The sequence below is a fragment of the Oryctolagus cuniculus genome, chromosome 1 (genome assembly GCF_051225735.1).
Source record: "Oryctolagus cuniculus isolate XC-2025 breed Fujian yellow rabbit chromosome 1, ASM5122573v1, whole genome shotgun sequence".
Classification (NCBI taxonomy): domain Eukaryota; kingdom Metazoa; phylum Chordata; class Mammalia; order Lagomorpha; family Leporidae; genus Oryctolagus; species Oryctolagus cuniculus.
In genome coordinates, this window is record NC_142867.1 from 68,242,285 (window position 1) to 68,265,705 (window position 23,421).

The 23,421-nt window shown below is 45.0% G+C and overlaps 1 protein-coding gene across 1 annotated transcript in view; it reads right to left on the minus strand.

Moving 5' to 3' along the window:
* The window catches only part of GDPD4 (glycerophosphodiester phosphodiesterase domain containing 4), a 142,132-nt gene extending 118,924 nt beyond the window's left edge, over positions 1-23,208 (minus strand). Inside the window, exons 1-2 of the mRNA XM_089305785.1 lie at positions 22,956-23,208; positions 10,048-10,226 (exon numbers count right to left, since the gene is read on the minus strand). Of these exons, the coding sequence (XP_089161911.1) occupies positions 10,048-10,226; positions 22,956-23,208 (432 nt within the window). The remainder of the gene's footprint in view (positions 1-10,047; positions 10,227-22,955) is intronic.
* Between the last annotated feature and the right edge of the window lie 213 nt (positions 23,209-23,421).

The window sequence follows — 23,421 nt, forward strand, 5'->3', positions numbered from 1 at the left end:
AATAAACAAATGGGATCTCATCAAGCTAAGAAGCTTCTTCACAACAAAAGAAACAGCTAACAAAGTGAAGAGGCTACCAACAGAATGGGAGAAAATATCTGCAAACTATATATTCAATAAAGAACATCCAGAGTACATAAGGAACTGAAGAAACTAAATAACAAAACAATCCAGTTAAGAAATGGGCAAAGTATCTGAACAGGCATTTTCAAGTGATTTAATACAAATGGCCAATAGACACATGAGAAAATGCTCAGGAGTAGCAGCCATCACAGAAATGTAAATAAGAACTACAGTGAAGTATCACTTCAGAGAGAATGGCTATCATCCAAAAATTTAACAAATGCTGGTGATTATGTGTAGAACAAGGTACCCTAATATACTGTTTGTGGGAATGTAAACTGGTTCAACCATTATGAAAAACAGTACTAAGATCACTCAGAAAACTACAAATAGATCTACCATATTAACCAGTTGCCCCACTCCTGGGAATTTATCTAAAGGAAATGAAATTAGCATACTAAAGAGATACCTGCACTACATGTTTATAGTAGTTTAATTCATAATAGCAAATCTTTGCAATCAACCTAGATGTCCATCAACTGATAACCAGATAAAGTGTGATACATATATGCAATGGATATTACTCAATCAGAAAAAAGAATGAAATATTGACATCTGCAACAAAATGGATGGAACCGGATATCATTACGCTAAGGAAATAAGCTGATTCAGAAAGACAAACAGCAAATGTTTTATTTGTGGAAACTTATATTGAGTAAAAAAATTGTGTCAATATCATTTGGTATAATTCTATATCATTGAGTATATAAACATTACTTTATTGAATAACACAATGTAAATGACAATATACACTTCTTTCCCCCACATTTTTATCATGAATCCCTCACTTTGAGATATCTTTTTTTAAAGAAAAAAATAATATACATGTATGTGTATATATGTCTACATTTGAAGTGAAAGTAGAAGAATGCTTAGAATTGCTAAATTTTGAAACTAAAAGAGAAAAATATTACAATTAAAAGCCAAAAAGAATCATCTCACCCTATTTATGGTAGCTAGTATCAAAAAGATGGGAAAAAATACAGGGGCTGCCATTGTGGCACAGTGGGTTAAGCCAATGCTTACAATGCCAGCATTCCACATCGGAGTGCTGGTTTAAGTCCCATCTGCTCTGCTTCCAATCTAGCTCCCTGCTAATGAGGAAAAGTAGTGGATGATGGCCCAAGTATCTGGGTCCCTGACACCCATGTGAGAGACCAAGATGGAATTCCAGGGTCCTAGCTTTGGCCTGGCCCAGCCAGAGCCAGTCTAGCCATTTGGGGAGTAAATCAGTAGATGGAAGATACACCTAGCTGTTTTATTCTTTTTGTCACTGTTTTTCAAATAAATAAATCTCTAAAAAAAGATAAAGGCAAATGCTGGTGATGATGCACGGAAGAAGGAACTGTTGTAGGAGGCTTCATGGAAATACATGAGAAAACTACACACTGATGTCAAAACAATTTTTTTAAGATTTATTTATTTTGAAAGTTAGACTTATAGAAAGAAAGGTAGAGACGATAAGAGAGGACCTTTCATCCACTGGTTCACTTCCCAGATGGCTGCAACGACCAAAGCCAGGAGCCAGGTGCTTCTTCCAGGTCTCCTACATGGGTGCTGGGGCCCAAGCACTTAGGCTGTCTTTCACTGCTTTTCCCAGGGGCACCAGCAGAGAGCTGGATCAGAAGAGAAACAGTTGGGACTCAAACCAGCACCTATATTGGATGCCTGCACTGCAGGCACAGGCTTAACTTTCTACGCCACAGTACCAGTCTTCAAGAGCAGAACTTTCACTGGAAATTTTTTGCTGGGATTGAGATGCTGAACTATTTCTTCAAAGAACTGTAACAGAAGATTAATATGGCTTTACCTGTGTAATCCTGCAGACAAAGCACAAAGACTTGGCTACCAAGAGGTGCAAATGGTCCAGTCAAAGTGAAAGCTTAGAAGTCAAGTGCAATGGTCATGGCAAGAATTTTGGGGGGGATGCTCAAGCCATTCTGCTTACTGCCTTTTAAAAAATATTTTATTTTTTTATTTATTTGAGAGGTAGAGTTACAGAGAGGGAGAGACAAAGGTCTTCCATCCACTGATTCACTCCACCAAATGGCCACAACAGCCATAGCTGGGCCAATCCAAAGCCAGGAGCCAGAAGCTTCTTCTGGGTGTCCGATGCAGGTGCATGAGTGCAAGCACTTGGGTCATCTTCTATTGCTTTCCCAGGTCATAGCAGAGAGCTAGATCAGAAGAGGAGCAGCTGGGACACGAACTGGCACCCATATGGGATGCTGGCACTGCAGGTGGAGGCCCACCCCATTATACCACAGTGCCAGCCCCTTGTTGACTTTCTAGAAGGCCAACAAAAGCTAACATCTACTATGAGACAGTATTGAGAAAGTCACACAAAGCTATAGCACAAACACACTTGGGGAGGCTCTACCAAAGCAAGCTTCCCCATTATAACAATGCTCTTACTAACTCCTGCCAACAAACAAGGGCAATTTTGTGAGAGTATCAATGAGGAATCATTAGGTATCTGTCTCACAGTCCTGTTTTGGCTCCTTCTGACTTCTTTTGGTTTCCTAATCTTAAAGTCTTTAAAGGGAACCCATTTTTCTTCAGTAAATAATGTGAAAAATATTACACTGATATGTCTAAATTCTAAGGACCCTCAGCTCTTTAGGGATGGACTAAATGGCTAGTATCATGGCTTTCATAAGTGTCCTGAACTTACTGGCACTTATGCTGAGAAATAAGATTTACACTTTTAATTTTGTCTGTTTCCAAGAACTTTTTCAAAACCCCTCATATTCTGTTGGTGGAAATGCAAATTAGTACAGCCACTATGGAAAACAATATGGATGGTCCTCAAAAAACTAACAGAACTACTATATAATCCTGTAATCTCACTACTGGGTGTACATCCAAAGGTAAAGAAATCATTGTATCAAAGAGATATCTGTACTTCCATGTTTACTGCAGCACAATACACAACAGGCAAGATAAACAATCAATCAAGGTATCTACCAATAGATAAACAAAGAAAATGTAACATTGGGACTGGTGCTGTGGCGTAGCAGGTAAAGCTTCTGCCTGCAATGCCAGCATCCCATATGGGCACCAGTTCAAATGCCAGCTGCTCCACTTCCAATCCAGCTCTCTGCTATGGCCTGGGAAAATGGTGGAAGATGGCCCAAGTCCTTGGACCCCTGCACCCCCGTGGGAGACTTGGAAGAAGCTCCTGGCTCCTGGCTTCAGATTGGTGCAACTGCAGCCGTTGTGGCCAATTGGGGAGTGAACCAGCAGATGGAAGACCTCTCTCTCTCTCTCTCTGCTGCTCCTTCTTTCTCTGTACAACTCCAACTTTCAAATAAATAAATAAATTTTTTTTTGAAAAAGGAAAATGTGATATACATATATCCAATGGAATATTGCTCGGTCAAAAAAAAAAGAATGAAATCTTGTCATTTGTGGTAAAACAAATGGAACTAGAAAACACCATATTAAGTGAAATGTCAGGCACATAAAGACAAATACCATATTTTCATTCATTTGTGGAAGCTAAAAAATGTATTTCACAGGAGGTGAGAGTGAGACAGTGATCACTAGAATTTTGAAAGCAGAGGGGTTGAGGAGACAAAGAAAAAGTTAACAAGGACAAAATATAGTTAGGAAGAATTAGTTCTGCTGCTCTATAGCACAGTAGGGGATATGTTATCTGGAACAATTTATGATATATTTCACAGCACAAAAAATTCTAGATGCAGAAAATTCTACATGTTCTTAACACACAGCAATAAGAAATGTAAGAAATGAAAATGTTAATTACAATTTCATCATTACATGTTATTAAATGTATCAATTATACTGTATCCCATAAACAGGTACAAATATATCAATAGAAACATGAAAAATAATTTTAAATATTTAAATAAGGTGGAATGGTGGGCATTGTGGTGCAACAGGTTAAACTGCCACTTGTAATATGTGTATCATATATCACAGTGCCAATTCAAACCCTGCTACTCTGCTTCTGATCCAGCTTCTGTTAATGTGCCTGGGATGGCAACAGATAGCTCAAGTACCTGGATTCCTGCTACCCACATGGGAGACCAGGATGGAGTTCCCTACTCCTGGTTTTGGTTGGGCTCAGCCCTGGCTGTGCTGGGCATTCAGGGAATAAACCAGTGGCTGAAAGATCTCTCTCACCTCACATACCTTTGACCTCTCCTCTTTTTCATCTTTCAATTAAATCATTTTTTAAGAATTCCCATTTGTAACTTTTTTCTTTAAAACTTTATTTGAAAGGCACAGTTGGGGGTGGGGGGAAGAGATCGATCTTTGATCTGCTGGTTCACTCCCCAAATAGTGGCAACAGCAAGAGCTGGGTTAGAATGAAGATGGGAGTTTCTTCCAGGTCTCCCATGTGGGTGCAGGGGCCCAAGCACTTGGGCTATATCCCGCTGTTTTTCTCAGGCCATCACCAGGAAGCTGGATCAGAAGTGGAGCACCCAGGACTTGAAACAGCACCCATATGGGATGCTGGCATTGCAGGAGGCAGTTTAACCCACTACATCACAATGCTGGCCCACCCAATAAATCTTTTTAAAAACTAAAATCTAGTAAGTGCCAGCCCCCAGAAACTTTTTTTTAGTCATATATAATTACCAAGTGAGATATAGCCCAGGAATGCAAGGTTAGCTTAACAATCAAAAATAAACTATTGTTAATACTACTGATTCTCTTCTGAAGTTTGTGAACAAGGTGAGGGGTGAGGATATCCACACTCAAATAAAAAATATTTATGTGTTTTAAAGGCAGAGACTGGAAGAGAGCTCCAATATACTGATTCATTTCCCAAATGCCAATAAGAACTGACACTGGGCCAGCTCAAAGTCAGAAGCCAGGAACTTAACACCGATGTGGGTGGCAGGGACCCGAGTACTTGAGTCATCACCTGCTGCCTCCCAGGATGTCAGGAGCAGGAACTGGAAACATAGCCAGCACTTGAGTCCATACACAATGATATGAGATGTCAGCACCCAAGTGGCATCTTAATTCCTGTGCCAAACACTTGCTCCCCAACTCTCAACACTTTGATTCAACACTGTATTAGAGTTTCTATTTCTAGCTAGGACAATAAGGCAAGAAAAAAATGAGAGATTCAGACTGTAAGGAAGAAGTAAAACTAAAATTATTTCAATTTATACGGTACATGAGCCTACCTGTGGGAAACCCTAAAAAATCCACAAAAAGACTGGAGAATTCAGAAAAGTTGTAGGATATGCAATCAACTTACAAAAATCAGGATCCCGAAACTGAAGCAAAACAAGGATTATTCAAAAAGTTTGTGGAAAATGGAAATGAAAAATAAGTGTAATTGATTCAAAACATTCTGAAATTCTTGCATATTCTATTATTTCATTTTTTTCCTTTCTTTCCCACTTTTTTTGTTTGTTTGCTTTTGAGGCAGAGTACTCCCATCCACTGGCTCTTTCTCCAGTAACATCCATGATTGAACAAGGCCAAAGTCAAGGATAGAGAATCCAATTGGGTTTTTCCCACATGATTGGCAGGGCCCTAACCACTTGAGTCATCAACTGCTGCCTTCCAGGGTCTGTATCAGCAGGAAGATGGTATCAAGATCCAGAGCTTGGAATCAAACTCAAGAACTCAGGTATGGGCTATGGGACATGGGCATCCTACCTAGCATCTTAACCATACTTTCTTAATGAATACTTCCCATGAACTTTTTGAACATTCCTTGTAAACTAACAATCAAAAAAGATAGTTAAGAAAACAATCTCTGAGCTGGCATTGTGTCACAGCAGTTAAAAACACTGGCTGCAATGTTGGCATCCCATGTAGGTGCCAGTTTGAGTCACGGCTACTCCACTTCACATCCAGCTCCCTGCCAATGCCCCTGGGAAAGCAAAAGATGGCCCAAGTGTTTGAGCCCCCACCACCACATGGGAAACCCAGAGGAAGCTCCTGCCTCTTGGCTTGGGAAAATGGAAATCAAAAGGTAGCTGCAAAAAGCCTGAATTAACTGGGAGTTGACAACAGAGCCCAATTCTAAACTCAGGTCTGCTAACTCCAAAGCCTGTATTCTGTTCCTGGAGTCACAGTGTCCACACCTGTGATCCTCCTGCAGCTGCCAAAATGCCTCCAGCTTTCCACAGCAAGACACACTGGCAAGAGGTCACACAGATCACAGCATTTTCTGTTGTCACCCACACTTCCGCTCATTAACTTCTCTTCATATCATTTCCTGACCTGAAATCTCAAATCTTTTCCTTCCTAATCTTCATTAAAACTTACACATATTGTGTCATATCCCCTCAGTACTTGCTCCCTGCTACTAAAGCATGTAAAGAAATCCATATCCAGGGTAGGAATATGTCAGGTAGGATATGTCAGCTTCTCAGTAAGTCTATCCTAACTAACCTATTTAATACTACAACCTACTACTCCCTCCTAACTCCACTACTATGCTTTTCTTTTTTCCCCTATGAGAAATTATATAACTTATTTAGTATGTTGATTATTCATCTTTCTGTCTTCACTTTCGAGAGTGTACTATAAAAAAAATCACATCACACTCAGTGACTCAAAAGCAACAGAAATGTATTATCTTGGAGTTCTGGAGATCAGAACTCCACATGGGTTTCAATGGGCAGAAATCAGGGTACCAGCGAGATGCAGCCACTACTCTAGGTTCTTAGGGAGGGTCCTCTTCCAGCTGCTTAGACTTCAAACCCCCTTCCTATCTTCTCATCTTTCACCTTCTCTCCCACTCTGATTCTTTCTCCATCTTTAAGGATCTTTCTTACTACATTAGGCCCACCTGGATAATAAAGACACTCTCCTCATTTCCAGATCCTTAATCACATTTGTAAAGTACTTTTAACCATCTCAAGATGAGACAGCAGGTTCACAGATTCTAAGGATTTAGACTGGGACATATTTAGGGTGTCCATAATTCAGTCTACCATATTCAGAACTTGCTATCCAACTCATCGTCTTAAAGCCGGCCTAAAGGAACAGATACATAGATCAAGTAAAGGCCTTGAAGGTGACCAAGTTCTCATAATTTCACTACTTGGTCATTGCCCCAGCTCAAGTCCTCTTAAGTATTTCAACATTCTTTTAAATGCTCTCTCAACAGTCAGTCTTGTCCTTCAAATTCATCCCCTATTTTGAAGTAATCTTAAATAAATGTTACATCTTAAATATAATTTAAATGCAACTTATGGTATCTAATTATGCCTCAATAAATATTTTTTGAAGCTAATAAGGAACGTAGAATAAGAAATGATCAATTCAAACGAAAGCAAGATAAAGGGGTAAAGGGAACACAACTGGGGGGGGGGTCATACAGAAAACAAATACTAAGTGCCAGATTTAAACCTAAAAATAACTGTTAAATATAAGGGGGCTAAATGCTTAAGTTTCAAAACAACAAAAATAATCTAACAGTAATAAAGCAACAAAACTCAGTCATAGATTACTTAAAAGATTTTGGTTCATTAAAATTAAAAAAAAAAAAAAAGAATGGGCAAGACATACTTTGTATTGTTTTGTTGCTAGAGTAATGCCATCTACCAAGAATGAGAAAACCTCAGACAGAACAAGAGTTCAAGTGCTCACACCTGTGCTGACTGGCTTTTTGGTCTGCTGATATAGGCTGACTTCAGCAAGTATGACTAGGACAACTTGACTCTGCTCCATATTGCCACCCAATCAGGTGTCACTCAATGGCCTGAATGCATTCTCCTGATGGCCACTATGCAGTAGAACAAGCCCCAGGGGATAAGCTTCTGTTTCAAGGATCCCTATTCACATGGTTGAGTCCAAAGTAAAAAAATCCGAACAGGTTACCTCATGGTAGGACAGCAAAGTCGCATGGCAAACAGTATGAACATTAAGTTTATAATTATGGGAAAGGTAAAGAATTGAGGCCTAGATACACAATCTACTCCATTATATAACCAGCAGATGAAGTAAACCTCGAAGCAAAAACCATCAGTAGACACATTGGGACATTTCATTATAATACGAAATGATTTTTTTTTTTTGACGGGCAGAGTGGACAGTGAGAAAGAGAGACAGAGAGAAAGGTCTTCCTTTGCCATTGGTTCACCCTCCAATGGCCGCCGCGGCCGGCGCACCGCGCTGATCCGATGGCAGGAGCCAGGTACTTATCCTGGTCTCCCAAGGGGTGCAGGGCCCAAGCACTTGGGCCATCCTCCACTGCACTCCAGGGCCACAGCAGAGAGCTGGCCTGGAAGAGGGGCAACCGGGACAGAATCTGGCGCCCCGACCGGGACTAGAACCCAGTGTGCCGGCGCCGCAAGGCGGAGGATTAGCCCAGTGAGCTGCGGTGCCGGCCTAAGTGATTTTTTAAAAAGAATTTCAATTTGTATCCAATCACATAGCCTCTAAAAGAGAAAGCCAAATTCAGAATCATGGTGGGAGATTCAATATAAGCTGACAAAAGATAATCCATAACAATACAGAAGATTATAACAATTCAATTAAGTAAGTCTTAAGTAACATTTAGAGAGCACAGTACACAACAATTGCAGAACATACATTCTTTTTAAATGGACAAGGGGACCAGCACCATGGCTCACTTGGCTAATCCTCCACCTGCGGTGCTGGCACCCTGGGTCTGATTCTGGATGGGGCAGCGGGTACTAGTCCCAGTTGCTCCTCTTCCAGTCCAGCTCTCTGCTGTGGCCCGGGAGGGCAGTGGAGCATGGCCCAAGTGCTTGGGCGCCTGCACCCGAGTGGGAGACCGGGAGGAAGCACCTGGCTCCTGGTTTCGGATTGGAGCAGCGCTGGCCATAGCGGCCATTAGGGGAGTGAACCAATGGAAGGAAGACCTTTCTCTCTATCTCACTGTCTATAACTCTACCTGTCAAATAAAAATAAAATAAAATAAAATAAATGGACATGGGACATTTACTGAAAAAGACTGAGTCACACAACTGGTTTCAATAAACTTTAAAAAAAATGACAGCTTAAGAATGCATTTTCTGACTACAGTGCAATTTAGCCAGAAATCCACAAAAGATGACTAGAAAATTCCACATTTGGAAATTAAACAGCACACTCATAAAAACCCATGAGTCAAACGGAAATACAACGGAAATGAGAAGAAAAGTTTGAATTCGCTGATGTTGAAATTACTAAATGTATAGAAGTGGATGTGACTAACTGCAAATACTGGGGTGTCCACGGGCAGACGCTCTGTGATTGAGAGGAGGGGAAACTGCTGGACACCGAGTCAACACGCGGCTTTCTAACGAGCACAACTAGCACCACCGTCTTCCCCACGGCTACGGAGCCTTTCTTCGTGTCAAACCCGCCCCCGTCAGGGTAGCCAAGCTCACTGGAAACTTCGATAATCTTTCGGGGAAAATTTCTCTTTGAAACTGCTTGCCTTCTCTGATTTCCACACTTACACATCCAGAGAAGCCTACTGAAATCTGTCCGGGAGTCTCGCAGGCGCCTCAAAATTCTAGATGCCAACCCCATTCCTCCCAGCCCGCCCATCGCAGAGGAGGTCCCCGGCCTTCACCGGGTGATGGAGTGAGAAAGCTGGGGGCGCCGGCCGCCCTGACAAGCGCCCGACATGCCTCATCCGCGGCCACGGGGCGACAAGGGGGTCAGCGCCCAGACCCTCCCGCGGGACAGGAGGCGCCGAGCCCGCAGCCCTGCAAGGCCCTCTACACCCCCGCCTCGCCCTCGCCTCTCCCTCTCCCCGAGGCCGAGGCCGGAACTGGGGATGGGCGAGGTGGAAGCCCCCAGGGCTCAGCGTCCTCCCGGAGCCACGAGGAGAACCGCAGCTCCGGGCTCAACGGCCGTGGGAGGCAGCGGGTGAAGGACCTCAGGTTTGGCTGCCGGCCGGCTACACTGAAGCAATTCCTGCTTGTGGGGATTCTGAGGAGGCGGCAGGGGGCTGGACACACCACTTACGGCGACTTCCCAGTCCCAAAGGCCACGCAAATCTCGATTCGGTTTGAGATCACCGTCTCTCAAGATGGAGGCCTGACTAGAGCAGGCGGCCTGAGCGCGGGTGGGCGGGGCGGGCGTGGTGGGCGTGGCCGCGCATGCTCCTCCAAGAGCAAGGTTGAGTTTATGGCCGGAGCCCCAGCCTTAGATCATAGCACTATGTTTTAAATGTCTTTTAAGGTATGCTCTCCTTGTTTTGTTTTGGCTTAGTTCTTATAAAAATAAGTTAGGCGTAATGAATCTTGTTAATCACTTAGTTCAGGCAGTAACTATTTTTTAGCCTATTCATAGATGATTTCATTTTTTACTATTTTCTCTTGCCTATTTTATTGACTTTTAAATTAATTATTTTTCAAAAGGCAGAGAGAGAGGTGCCGGCATTGTGGTGCAGTGGGTTAGGCTGCGGCTTAATTGCAGGGCAGGTTCAAGTCGCAGCTACACTGCTTCCTAACTCCCTGGGAAGGTAGTGGAGGATGGCCCAAGTACTTAGGCCCCTTCCATCCATGTGGGAGACCAAGAGGAAGTTCCTGGCTCCCGGCTTCAGCCTGGCCTAGACTTGGCTATTGTAGCCATGTCGGGAGAGAACCATGCAAGGAAGATCTCTTTTTCTGTTGTTTTGCCTTTCAAGTAAATAATTTTTTTAAAAAAGCAGAGTGGCTGGCATTTTGGCATAGAGGGTCAAGCTGCTGCCTGCGACACCAGTATCCCATGTGGGTACTGGTTTGTATTCCAGCTACTCCATTTCCCATTCAGCTCCCTGATAAAAGCAGCAGAGGATGGCCCAAGTACTTGAATCCCTGCTAGCCATGTGGGGGACCTGGATGAAGCTCCTGGCTCAGCCCTGGCCATTGTGGCCACCTGGGGGAGTGAACCAGTGGGTGGAGGATCTTTATCTCCGTCTCTCCTTCTCTCTGAAACTCTTTCAAATAAATAGATAAATCTTTTTTAAAAAAAAGGCAGATATATAGAGACAGATCTTCCATCTGCTAGATCCAAAATAAATTCTATGAGCCCGGAACTCAATGTGTATCTCCCATATGGCAGGAACCCAAGTACTTGAGCCATCATCACCTGCTGCCTCCTAGGGTGTATAGTAGCAGGAAGCTGGAGTCGGAAGCAGAGCCAGGACCAAACTCAAGTACTTCAGTATGGCAGCGGGCACCCCAAACAGCATCTTAATTGCTGTGCCAAATGCCCACATCTTTCTTGCCTATTTTCAAAACGTGTTTCAAACATTTAAAGGGCCACAGTCAGCTAGTTTTAGCTCCTGCTTTTTTAATCTTTGATTCCTCCAGCTCTTTCTCTAACTCTGACCTTATCCCTGAACTCTAGACACTTATATCCACCCACGTGGGAGATCAGGAGGAAGCTCCTGGCTTCGGATGGGCTCAGCTTTGGCTATTGCGGCCATTTGGGGAGTGAACCAGCGGATGGAAGACATCTCTCCTCTCTCTCTCTCTTCTCCCTCTGCCTCTCTAACTCCACCTTTCAAATAAATAAATATTTAAAAAATTCCTTAACATAATCTCAATGGATACCAACAGTTTTGTACCACTAAGCCACAGGTTAAGCTAGGGTCCCAGAATGGAAACTAGAAGGGAGAGGTAGTTATCTCAAGGCTCAAACTACTTTGCTTCCTCCATATTATCACCTCTCAGGGACGCTACCATTCTGTCTGCTAGATAGTGTCATATCTCCCCAACTGGTCACTGAGAGGCACACTCGACAGAATTCAGCTGGGTCAAAAAAGAGGCAGCCTCACAGCTGTATTCAGTTTAAGGGTCTGTAGCTCCTGGGTATTTATTTAACCAAACAATTAGTTGACATGTGCTAAGCATTATAGACAGCATTGGGAATAAAAAGATGAATTAGACATGGTCTAGCCTGCAGGTGGATTATAATTGAGAAAGGGGGAAATGGAGTTAAAAACTTAGCAAGACAAAATAGGCAATTATAACTAATGTGGCTATAACAGTAACAAAAGGTGGGATTGGAGGGAGATGTAGAAAACAAGTGAGGGGACTTCACTGAGTCTGGTGCTGAGGAACAGAGGTAGGATGACCCAAGAAGACTTCCCAACCTGAGTCTCACACTAAAAAAGGAATTGGCCAGCTGTAAGTTAGGAGTAGGAAGTGCATCAGCCATCAGCTGAGACAGCAAGAATAAAGATACATAATGGTATAGGGGAGCTGTATAACAGGTTTGGTTTTGCTGGAGCTTCAGTTTAGGTGGGAGTGGAGGAGTAGGAGAGATGAAACTCGAGAGAAGGGCAGGATCCCAAAGGAATGAATTTTAAGCATGGTTAGATTTACATTTTTAAAAATTATTTTTTAAAAGGTTTATTTATTCATTTAAAAGGCTGGGGGGGGGGGTCTTCCATCTACCGGTTTACTCCTCAACTGTCTGGAATGGCTGAGCCAGACTGAAGCCAGGAGCCAGGAACTCCATCTGGGGGTCCCACATGGATAGCAGGGGTCCAGATACCTTGGCCACCACCTACTGCATTCCCAGGTGCACTGAGCAGGGAGCTGGGTAGGCGGTGGAGCAGCTGGGACTTGAAGCAGCACTCTGATGTGGGAAGTAAGCACTGCAAGTAGCTGCTTAACACTCTGTGCCACAATGCTGGCCCCAGGACTTACATTCTTAAAAGATCACCAACTGGGGTGAGCATCATGCTACAAGGGGTTAAGCGAAAGTTTGGAATACGAGCATCCCATATCAGAGTGCCTGGGATTGATTGAGTCCTGCCTCTGCTTCCCATCCAGCTTCCTACTAATGCACACCCTAGGATGCAGCTCAAGAACTTAGGTCCCTTCCAGTCCTGTGGAAGACCTTGATTGAGTTACCACTTCCTGGCTTCAGCCTGGCCCAGCCCCATTTGCTCTGGGCATTTGGGCAGTAGACCATAGGATGGAAGATTCTCTCTCACTTTCAAATAAAAATATAAATGAATAAATAAACATTTTTAAAAGTTAGTTCTTAAAAAGAAATCAACAACTGTTCCTTGGAAGATCTGGGGAGAGACAAACTGGAAGTACTCAGCTGCTGCAGTAAATATCTTAACACAGCAGGACTAAGCCTGTTGCTTCCAAGTTAGATGATTAGGGGCCTAGTGGATCTTGAAATGCCATAATAGAATAACTAGTGGACATAGATACACATATACAGGAAGTATTATAAAAAGCAGAATTTGGTCTCGGGGTGGGGTAGGAGCTGCAAAGGAAAGGCAGGACTCAAGAAGGAGAACTGCTTTCAGATCTTAGAGGTAGAGGAGATGGTGAAGATGTGAAAGGAAATACAACAAATGTAAGTTCAAGTTTACTAGGTTTGAGGTGCAGCAGGACGTGCAGACAAAGACAAGGTAGAGATATAGAAGTCTTCCATCCATTGGTTCACTCCCCAAATGGCCACAACAGCTGGAGCTAGACTGATCTGAAGCCAGAGCCTATATGGGATGCCAGCACTGCAGGTGGCAGTTTTACCCACTACACCCTAGTGCTGGCCCCAGGTTAAGGGATATTTTTTGATATAAAGATTTTCTGGAACTCCATTCTCACTGCTTCTTGAGAGATTCTTTTCCCTCATCATTTACTGACAGAAAATGAAATAAGCTCTAGCCATTGGTCCCAAGTTTGAGTGAATACCAGTCTGATTCTACTACTCCTGATTCTAAAAATCCATCAGGAGGGGACAGTGCTGTGCCATAGTGCTGTCTACATTGCCAGCATCCCATGTGGGAGCCAGTTTGAGTCCCGGCTGCTCCGCTTCCGATCCAGCTCTCTGCTATGGCCTGGGAAAGCAGTAGAGGATGACTCAAGTTCTTGGGCCCCTATACCTGCATGGGGGGGCCCAGAGGAAGCTCCTGGCTCCTGACTTTGGATTGGCTCAGCCCCAGTCATTGCAACCATTTGGGGAGTGAACCAGTGGGATGAAAGATCTCTCTCTTTCTCTTTTTTTCTAGTGATCACAGTTATACTATCATCTTATGGAGTATCTGGCTAACAATGGGAGAGGAGAATTCACAGTTTGCTATAGTTCATAAGACCTATTTCAGATATTTTGCAGACATCTATTCATTTACACATCTCTACCAGCCATTTGCTGGTATATAGAATATCTAGGATAGCATATGTTCATCTAGGCCTTTATGTGTAAGAGAGATTCCTCAACAAAATACAGGAAGCTAGTAACAGTGTATAAACCCAGTCACAAGGCAGTCATTTAGCTTAGTGGTCAGGATGCTTGCATTTCATTTCAGAGTGCCTGGGTTCCATAACCATCTGGTTCCTGACTCCAGCTTCCTGCTAATGCAGACCCTCCAAGGGCTGGGCTTCTGTCACCCACGTGAGAGGCCTGAATTGAGTTACCAACTTCTGGCTTTGGCCCAGCCTACCTCCAGCCACTGTGGGAATTTGGAGAGTGAACAAGTAGATGGGAGATCTCTATTTATCTGTCTGCCTCTCAATTAAACAAATAAGTATACAGCTAATTCCTCACTTTCCCTACAGCCTGAAGTATAAACAACAGTTATCCCAAATATTTGTGGCTTTCTCAGTATTATAAGTATTATAAGAACAATCTTATCACTCAATTGCTTGAACTGAAGAATGAATAAATATTTAAGGGTTGTCTTAGGCGGAAGCTTCCAAATTCACAAAATAATAAAGGTGACATGGGAAAGGGTTGAACTTGGGACCTGAGGATGCATATGTCACCTGACTATTAAGCACCAACCTCTGCTTTTCACTTTCTTGACAACTCCTAGTCACCTCTGCTATAGCAGTGTATCAAGCCCATAGCACAGACATTATCTTTTCCAAATACCTACGGCATTCCTGTTTAACAAGTGTCTTTTGGGGGGGTGGGGACAGGCAGAGTTAGACATTGAGAGAGAGAGACAGAGAGAAAGGTCTCCCTTCTGTTGGTTCATCCCCCATATGGCTGCCACGGCCGGCATTCTGCACCAATCCGAAGCCAGGAGCCAGGTGCTTCCTCATGGTCTCCTATGCGGGTGCAGGGCCCAAGCACTTGGGCCATCCTCCACTGCCTTCCCAGGCCACAGCAGAGAGCTGGACTGGAAGAGGAGCAACCGGGACAGAACTGGTGCCCCAACCAGGACTAGAACCCGGAGTGCTGGCTGGCGCCACAGGCGGAAGATTAGCCTAGTGAGCCGCAGCACCTGCAACAAGTGTCCCTTTAATAAAAATAGCTTCTCAGCTTTTAAGTGTAAGATCATTAAAATTGATACTTTTTAAAAACACATTCTTAATGAAGAAAAATTGAACTACAAGCCTGAGAGCGCTACTGACTACTGATAGAGCTGCTTAGTCGCTTAGTGGCTTGACAGGGAAAGAACAGAGGCTCATGCTTTTTGAACAGAATATCTTCAAGCAACTTTTGGTGGAGACATATTTTTATTGATGTTAGATTGACCTTTAATTTTATGACCATACACCAGTTATTGGCTAAGATGCTTAAGTACAACCTAGACTCCCAGTTACTGATTCTTCTATAAAACCCCCATTTGAAGTCGGCACAAAGTCTCTTGACAAACCAGGCATGTTCAAGCCTTATACAACAGCACTGCATTTACAATGCTCCAGGGATCGTATTCAATGCTTCACACCCATTTTGTATTTCCTCAGAACCCTAAAGATAGATACCATCATTATCTTCATTTAAAAGAGCTGGCTCAGAAGGATTAAGTAGTTCCTCCAAGGACATGCATACCATGGCCGAGCCAAAAATTGGATTCCATTTGTACCACACTACTTTGTCTCCTCTAGATCGCTGCTCTCCACTAAGACAGTCAGTAGCTGGATGTGGCTATTTAAAATAATAAAAATTAAATAAAATTTAAAGTTGATTTCCTCATTCACTAACCATATTTCAAGTGGCTAATGGATACCATACTAGATGGCACTGGAAGCCATGACTGCACCAAGTTTATTGAGCAGTGCCAGCCTAGAGTTATAAGTACTTCAGATGCTCAATCTCTCTCTCTCTCTCTCATGATAATGAAATCACATAAATGATCTTGTTACTTTGACTTCTAGGAAATTCAGTTCCAAATTTAAGCTCAAGTATAGCTAAACCTGGGCTCTGTGATCAATATGTTTGTGCTTTTATTTTCTTGGGACATGGTTTTCCTCCTATATTTGATTATTGTTTCATTGTAGATGTTTTTGTTGTGTGTTTTCTCAAATCCTTTGAGAAAGGTAGGGTATAAGTATAAATAAATAGAAATGAGGAACCATGGTTTTATTTTCGCATGATTTCCCTGATATAAGGTCCATTGCAGTGGGCTAGTGCTGTGGCACAGTGGGTAAAGCCACCGCCTACAGTGCCTGCATCCCATATGGGCATCAGTTCATGTCCCGGCTGCTCCATTTCTGATCTAGCTCCCTTCTGATGCTCTTGGGAAGGCAGCAGAGGATGGCCCAAGCTCTTGGCCTCTGCCACCCACTTGGGAGAACCAGAAGAGGCTCCTGCTGCCTGGCTTCGGCCTGGCATAGCGTCAACCATTGCAGCCATTTGGGGAGTTAACCAGTGGTTAGAAGATCTCTCTGTCTCTGTTTCTCTCTGTCCTTCTCTCTCTATCTCTGCCTTTCAAATAAATGAATAAATATTTTTTTAAAAAAGCTACAATCTAAACTATTTACCAACTATATACTGTGAATAAGAAATTAGCTTCAAATATAACAATATAAGCAGATTAAAAGTTAATTTATGAAAAATTAAATCAGGCAAATATCAGACCAAGGTCAGAAAAGGCTACATTATCAGGTAAATTGGACTTCAGAACAAAGAAAATGAAGAAACATAGAAGGATATTATGCAATGATAAAAGGGTTGATCCATCATGAAGATGTAGCAATACAAAATGTCTAGATAGCAGACAATAGACCTGCCAAACATATGAATGCAAAACTGATGGAACTGAAAGAAGAAATAGACAAATCCATAATAATAGTTCAAGGCTTTGTAGGGCACCCCTGCTCCCCTCTTCACCTCCATACACACTCTTTTCCTGTGTCTGCGAATCAGATGCCTTAACCACCCTGTGATCCAGCCAGATACAGGTTTTTCCCAGCAGGTTGAGCTCAGTATGGGACCTTGAATATTCCCAGGTATTGACAAAGATATTTTAGGTTGTTGTCCAAAACACTGAAAGAAACTGGCCCCAGCTCTAAGCCAAACTTCCTTAAGCTCTCCATCAGCCTCTACCCTGACCCCCTCATGGGGACTCATCAGTACAACATCCTTGTTCTCTCTCTCACTGTGTGTTGTGAGCTAAGCTGCAGCTCTACATGTAAATCCCCTAATACATGCTTTGGACAGATCACTTTAGTATTTAGTCCTTATTTTCGAATCCCAGCAAACCCATCCCAGCAACCCCTGTTGCTGCTTTTGGAGTGACTCCAGCTGTGGGTTTGGCTAGATGAAGCAGTTTTCAGCACCCATCTCAGTAACTGATAGAACCAGTAGATAGAGAATCAGCATGTATACAGAAGAAAAGAACATCAACCTGCAGCATCAAATTGCTATTTATAGAACAACTCACCCAACAGCATCAACAGGTACACTGTTTTCAAGAGATCATGTGACATATATAAAAAGATATACCATATCCTGGGCCTTAAAACAAACTTCAGGGGCCAGCATTGTAGCACAGCAGGTTAAGCTGCCACCTGTGATACCAGCACCCATATGGGGGTTGGTTCTAGTCCCAATCACTCCCTTTCTGATGCAGCTCCCTGCTAATGGACCTGGAAAGCATTAGAAGATGTCTTTAGTGCTTGGGTTAATAAGCTCCCACCTGCAATGCTGGCATCTCATGTGGGTGCCAGTTCAGTCCTGATCCAGCTCTCTACTAATGTACCTGAGAAGGCAGTGGAAAATGACCCAAGTCCTTGGGCCCCTGCCACCCACATGAAAGAGCCAGATGAAGCTCTTGGTACCTGGCTTTGGCCTGGCCCAGTCCTGGCCTTTGTGGCCATTTGGAGATTGAACCAGTGGGTGGAAGGTTGGTCTCGGTCTCTCTCTCTCTCTCTCTCTCTCTCTGTCTCTCTCTCTTCTTTCTCCATAACCCTGCCTTTTAGGACAGGGTGGCTTGAAGTTTTACATTTTCCCATAGGACATAGCATGCCTGGGTGGTTATAGGTTACCTTGCTTGCTTGATAATGGCCAAGGCCACCAAAATGTGGTTTCTGCCTTTCAAAATGCCCCACAACTGCAACTCGGGCTGTCTTCTCCGGACTTGCTCTGTGAGAGGGCAGTCACCAGCTGGCCAATAAAGACCCCTAATTTGATCTCAAAGTCTTGCTGTGTTTTAATTGTGTGCCCTGCAACATTTGGAGGCCCCAGAAAGAGTCCCCCGTCCCTCCCAGGATGGGTAGGCTAACTTCAACACTGTGGCATAGCCCAAGAAGGAGGCTCAGGGGGCGGCCGCTGAGAGACGTTCCTCAGCCCCAAGCTGACTTCTGGTACTTTAGCACAGTCTCTCAGTCTTTGAAATTTTAATCAGGGAGTCATCTGGTACCTCAACAGTGAGTAGAAATCATTTTTTGGATTTCTTCTGGTTTCTGATCTATGGGTTGACCCATCTGGGGTTGTTGGAAGGCTGAATGCAACACTACTTCCACAACCAGGTCTGAGTTCAAGACGTCATCTCAGATCTCTGGTTTTGGCTGAACATAATTTGTGTAAGAGTCTGGTTGGTTGGTTGGTCTTTCTGTTTTGCTGTGTTGATGCTGTCGTTGTTATAGGAATGGGACAAGGATCATCCCTCCCTGCTGATCCACCATTGGGTTATATTTTTTAATAAAATTTCAGTAAAGTTAAAAGGTGCACAACTAGACCTTTTGGTTTTACCCTAAATACTTTTGATTTCCAGCTCCTCTGCAAATGGGAGTGGCCAACCTTTGATGTAAGGTGGCCACTGGAGGGAACTACTAACCTTTCTACAGCTACACAGGTCCAAGAGGTGATTTATGGAAAACCTGTTCATCCTAACCTGAATTGATTTCCTTTCCAATCCTCCTTTGTGGCTAAAAGGTTACAAAAAAAAAAAAAAAGTAAAAATGATTTAGGGTCAACGTGTCCTCCTAGCTAAACTGAAAGGGAAGGAGCCACCACCACCTGTTATTCAGGGCCCCCCAGAGGATCCCATCCTACTGGACCCTCCTCCCTATGGAGCCAGTCCATCGGCCCCACCCCAGGAGCCTCTAGTGGCCCCGACTCTTCACAGATGAGGACTGTCACCAGAGGGAGTGTGGGGAGCAACTCAGACTAGACTAAGTTACTGGAATTAAGACTTATTCTATGCATCTGCTCTCCCACAATATGGCGCTGGGAAAGGAGTAAACAGCTCCTACACAGCTGCCTCTCACCAACTTGACAAGCTGCAGGAGCTGCTCCTGATTGGAGGAGAGCAGCGTGCTCGGCGTGTGGGTAGCAGAGTTGGGATTGGTGGAAGAGGACTATAAAGGAGGAGAGAGACAACATGCACCAGGAACACCTGAGGAACATCTGAGCAGCCCCCGAGAGAGCCGGCCAGTGGTGTGCCGCTCCCCTGCAGAAGTGGGGAAAGTGGCAGGGGGGCCCGCCCCTCCATGGAGGTGGAGGGACGGCAGCCAACCCGGGAAGAAACAGCAGCAAACCCAGGGAGGGCCGAGCAGACAAAAGAACAGCGCAGGGTCCTGTGTCGTTCCTCCACGAAGAGGGGGAGCGACATAATGGTGCCATGACTCAGATATGAAACATAGGAGGGAAGAAGCGGGAAGAAGCAGGAAAATACCGGAGAGAGAGACTAGCAAAGAGCCTAGGGAAAAGCCGGACGGAAAAAATGCCGGAAGAAGTTAGGATTGAAAGCGAAAGTGAAAGCTGGAAGAAACATAGACTCGGATACGGACTATGGCGGGGAAGTTAGGAGAAATCTATGGTTGAAAGCGAAAGTGAAAGCTAGAAGAAACTTAGACTCGGATACGGACTGTGGGGAGAAGCCAGGAGAAATGAGAGGGGAATATTGTTGGAGAAAAGTTAGGAAACATACCGGGTAGAGAAAAATATGTTAGGGAAAGTGAAGCCGCGGGGGCAGGCCAAAGCGGAGACGTAAGCTAGGTTGGGGTTCGTCAAGTCAGCCCGGGGAGCAAAAGGCGAAAAACTAAAACCAGAGGCGGAGATGTAAGCTAGGTTGGAATCCGTCAGATTAGCCTGGGGAGCAAAAGACGGAAAGCCAAACCGAAGCGGAGACGTAAGCTAGATTGGATTTCGTCAGGTTAGCCCGGGGAACTTAGACTGAAAACTAAACCAACCGATGGCAGAAACGTGAGCTAGGCTGTGATTCGTGGAAGCCGCCGAGCACAGAGAAAGCGCGCAGGGCACAAGGGGAGAGAGTGCACGGGGCGCGAGTAGATAGGAAGTGCGGGGCTGGCGTGGAGGCCGTGGTGTGGACGCGAAAAGGCTCGGAGACCACGGAGCGTGTGCGAAGCCCGGAAGCCGCGCAGATAAGAGAAGCGCGGGCTGAAGCCGCGCAGAGCTGGGAAGCCGCCGCGGGGCGAGGCGCCGAGAAGCTGCCTCGGGGCGGGCACCGGGAAGCCGCGGGGATAAGAGAAACAGAAGTTTAGAAGTAAAATGAGAGAAATAGGAATGCTGGCAGATAGAAGTAAAATAGGAGAGATAGGAATGCCCGGAGATAGAGAAATAGAGAAAAATAAGGCCTCCCCACAACATGGCAATGAGAGAGCTTGGATTCGGTCTGCCTGATTAAGGCGATAAGCACTTGCAGGCAGCTCGAGCAGAGCACGCACTGCAGGGCACCGAACACAGGCACGCATCAGCGCCTAAAAACCTCCTCTCAACATGGCGAAGAGAGGACCTGGATTCGGTTTGCCTGATTGGTAGGGCTTGTAAGCACCTGTGGGCAACTCCAGCAAGCAGAGCAGAGTGTGTGCCGCGGGGCACCGAAGACAGGCGCATATCAATGCCAAAAATAAAAAGAAAGGGGGAACTGTGGGGAGCAACTCAGACTAGACTAAGTTACTGGAATTAAGACTTATTCTATGCATCTGCTCTCCCACAATATGGCGCTGAAAGGGAATAAACAACTTTTACACAGCTGCCTCCAGTTCGACCAATAACCTGCAGGAGCTGATCCTGCTCCTGATTGGAGGAGAGCAGCGTACTCGGCGTGTGGGTAGCAGAGTTGGGATTGGTGGAAGAGGACTATAAAGGAGGAGAGAGACAACATGCACCAGGAACATCTAAGGGGAACATCTGGATAACATCTGAGCAGCCCCCGAGAGAGCCAGCCGGTGGTGTGCTGCTCCCCCACGGAAGTGGGGAAAGTGGCAGGGGGAACCGCCCTTCCACGGAGGTGGAAGGATTGGTAGCCAACCCGGGAAGAACCAGCAGCAAACCCGGGAAGGGCTGAGCAGACAAAAGAACAGCGCAGGGTCTAGTGTCGTTCCTCCGTGAAGAGGGGGAGCAACAGGGGAGCCCAGTCTTTTCAGCCCTGGACATATGCGGAGCAGGTCAGCATATCACCCGCAGCCCCAAGGAACACTGGGTTCTACACAGCCACCTGTCCTGGTCCTTAGGTTGTGGCAGACTGCCTCTGTCTTGCGGGGAGACAAACCCCCTTTTAGAGTCTATGTCCCCTTTTATACTAGTGATCTGTATAATTGGAAACAACAAAATCCCTCCTTTTCTGAGAGGCCTCAGGGATTAATCTCTCTCCCGAGTCTTTGTTTTTTTTTTTTTTTTGACAGGCAGAGTGGACAGTGAGAGAGAGAGACAGAGAGAAAGGTCTTCCTTTTGCCATTGGTTCACCCTCCAATGGCCGCCGCGGCCGGCGCACCGCGCTGATCCGATGGCAGGAGCCAGGTACTTATCCTGGTCTCCCATGGGGTGCAGGGCCCAAGCACTTGGGCCATCCTCCACTGCACTCCCTGGCCACAGCAGAGAGCTGGCCTGGAAGAGGGGCAACCGGGACAGAATCCGTTGCCCCGACCAGGACTAGAACCCGGTGTGCCGGCGCCGCAAGGCGGAGGATTAGCCTAGTGAGCCACAGCACCGGCCTACCCGAGTCTATTTTCTTTACTCATCAACCGACCTGGGATGACTGTTAACAACTTTCCCAAACCCTCTTCACACTGGAAGAGAGACTACCCTCGGCCAGAAGCCCAGAAACTGGTCCTGGGGCTGGAAGGACAGCCCACCTTCGAGCCGGCCCAACTGCAAATAATTTTTCCTGCAAGTCACCCCTTGCTGGGATCCAGTGAAGCTAGAGGTAAGGAGGTCCTCAATTGGTATCACCAGACTCTGTTGGGAGGGGTCCGAATGGCAGCAAGGAAGCCAACCCCTGAGGTAAGTGAGATCCTCCAAAAACCCAATGAGTCTCCCATGGCTTTCCTTGAACATCTCTTTGAAACATATTGCACATAGACCCTTATCAATCCAGTAGCACCAGAAAATAGGTGTGTCATTAATGTAGCCTTTGTGTCTCAGTGGGCCCCTGACATTAGACGCAAATTACAGGGCTAGAGGGACTTGAGAGAAAGCTCCTTTCTGAATTGGTGGAGATAGCCCAGAACATTTATAATAACAGGAATGACCCTGTACTTCCCAGACAAAAAGGATGGCTAGAATTATAGTGGTGGCCCTAAACAAGGGAGAGGCCCCCAGCCTCAGGATAAAAAAGGTTGTTCAATCAGACCTCCTCTAAAAAAGGAACAGTGTGCTTACTGTAAGGACACTGGACATTGGAAAAATGAGTGCTCCAAAAGAAAACAAAAGGAGCAAGGGTCAAAGCTCATCCCAATTTTGGTGGAAAAAGTTGATCCAATACCAAGTGCTGCTCCTGGACTCACTGAGAATTAAGTTTCTAAAAACTTCTGCTTTAAATCCCGCCACCCTGCTTCCTGATGATAATCCATGGGAGCCTAGCCATGATGCTAAGGAGGTGCTGGAATCCTCAACCAGCTGAGGGCGGATCTGACTGACGCTTCGCTGGGAGACGGAGACACTGTTTTGTTCACGGATAGGAGCAGCTTCATCTCTGGAGGAGTGAGGTGAGCAGGTGCAACTGTAGTCACCTTCACAGAAGTCATGTGGGCCAGGCATTCAGACATAAAACATCTGCTCAGAGGGCTGAGTTAATAACACTAACCCAGGCTTTCAGGTGGAGCAAAAATAAATCCATTAATATCTACACAAACAGCAGATATGTTTTTGCCACTGCCCACGTCCATGGAGCCCTGCATCAAAAATGGGGACTCTTACCATCTGGGGAAAGGCAGATCAAAACTGTGTCCAAGATCTTAGCCATTCTGGAGG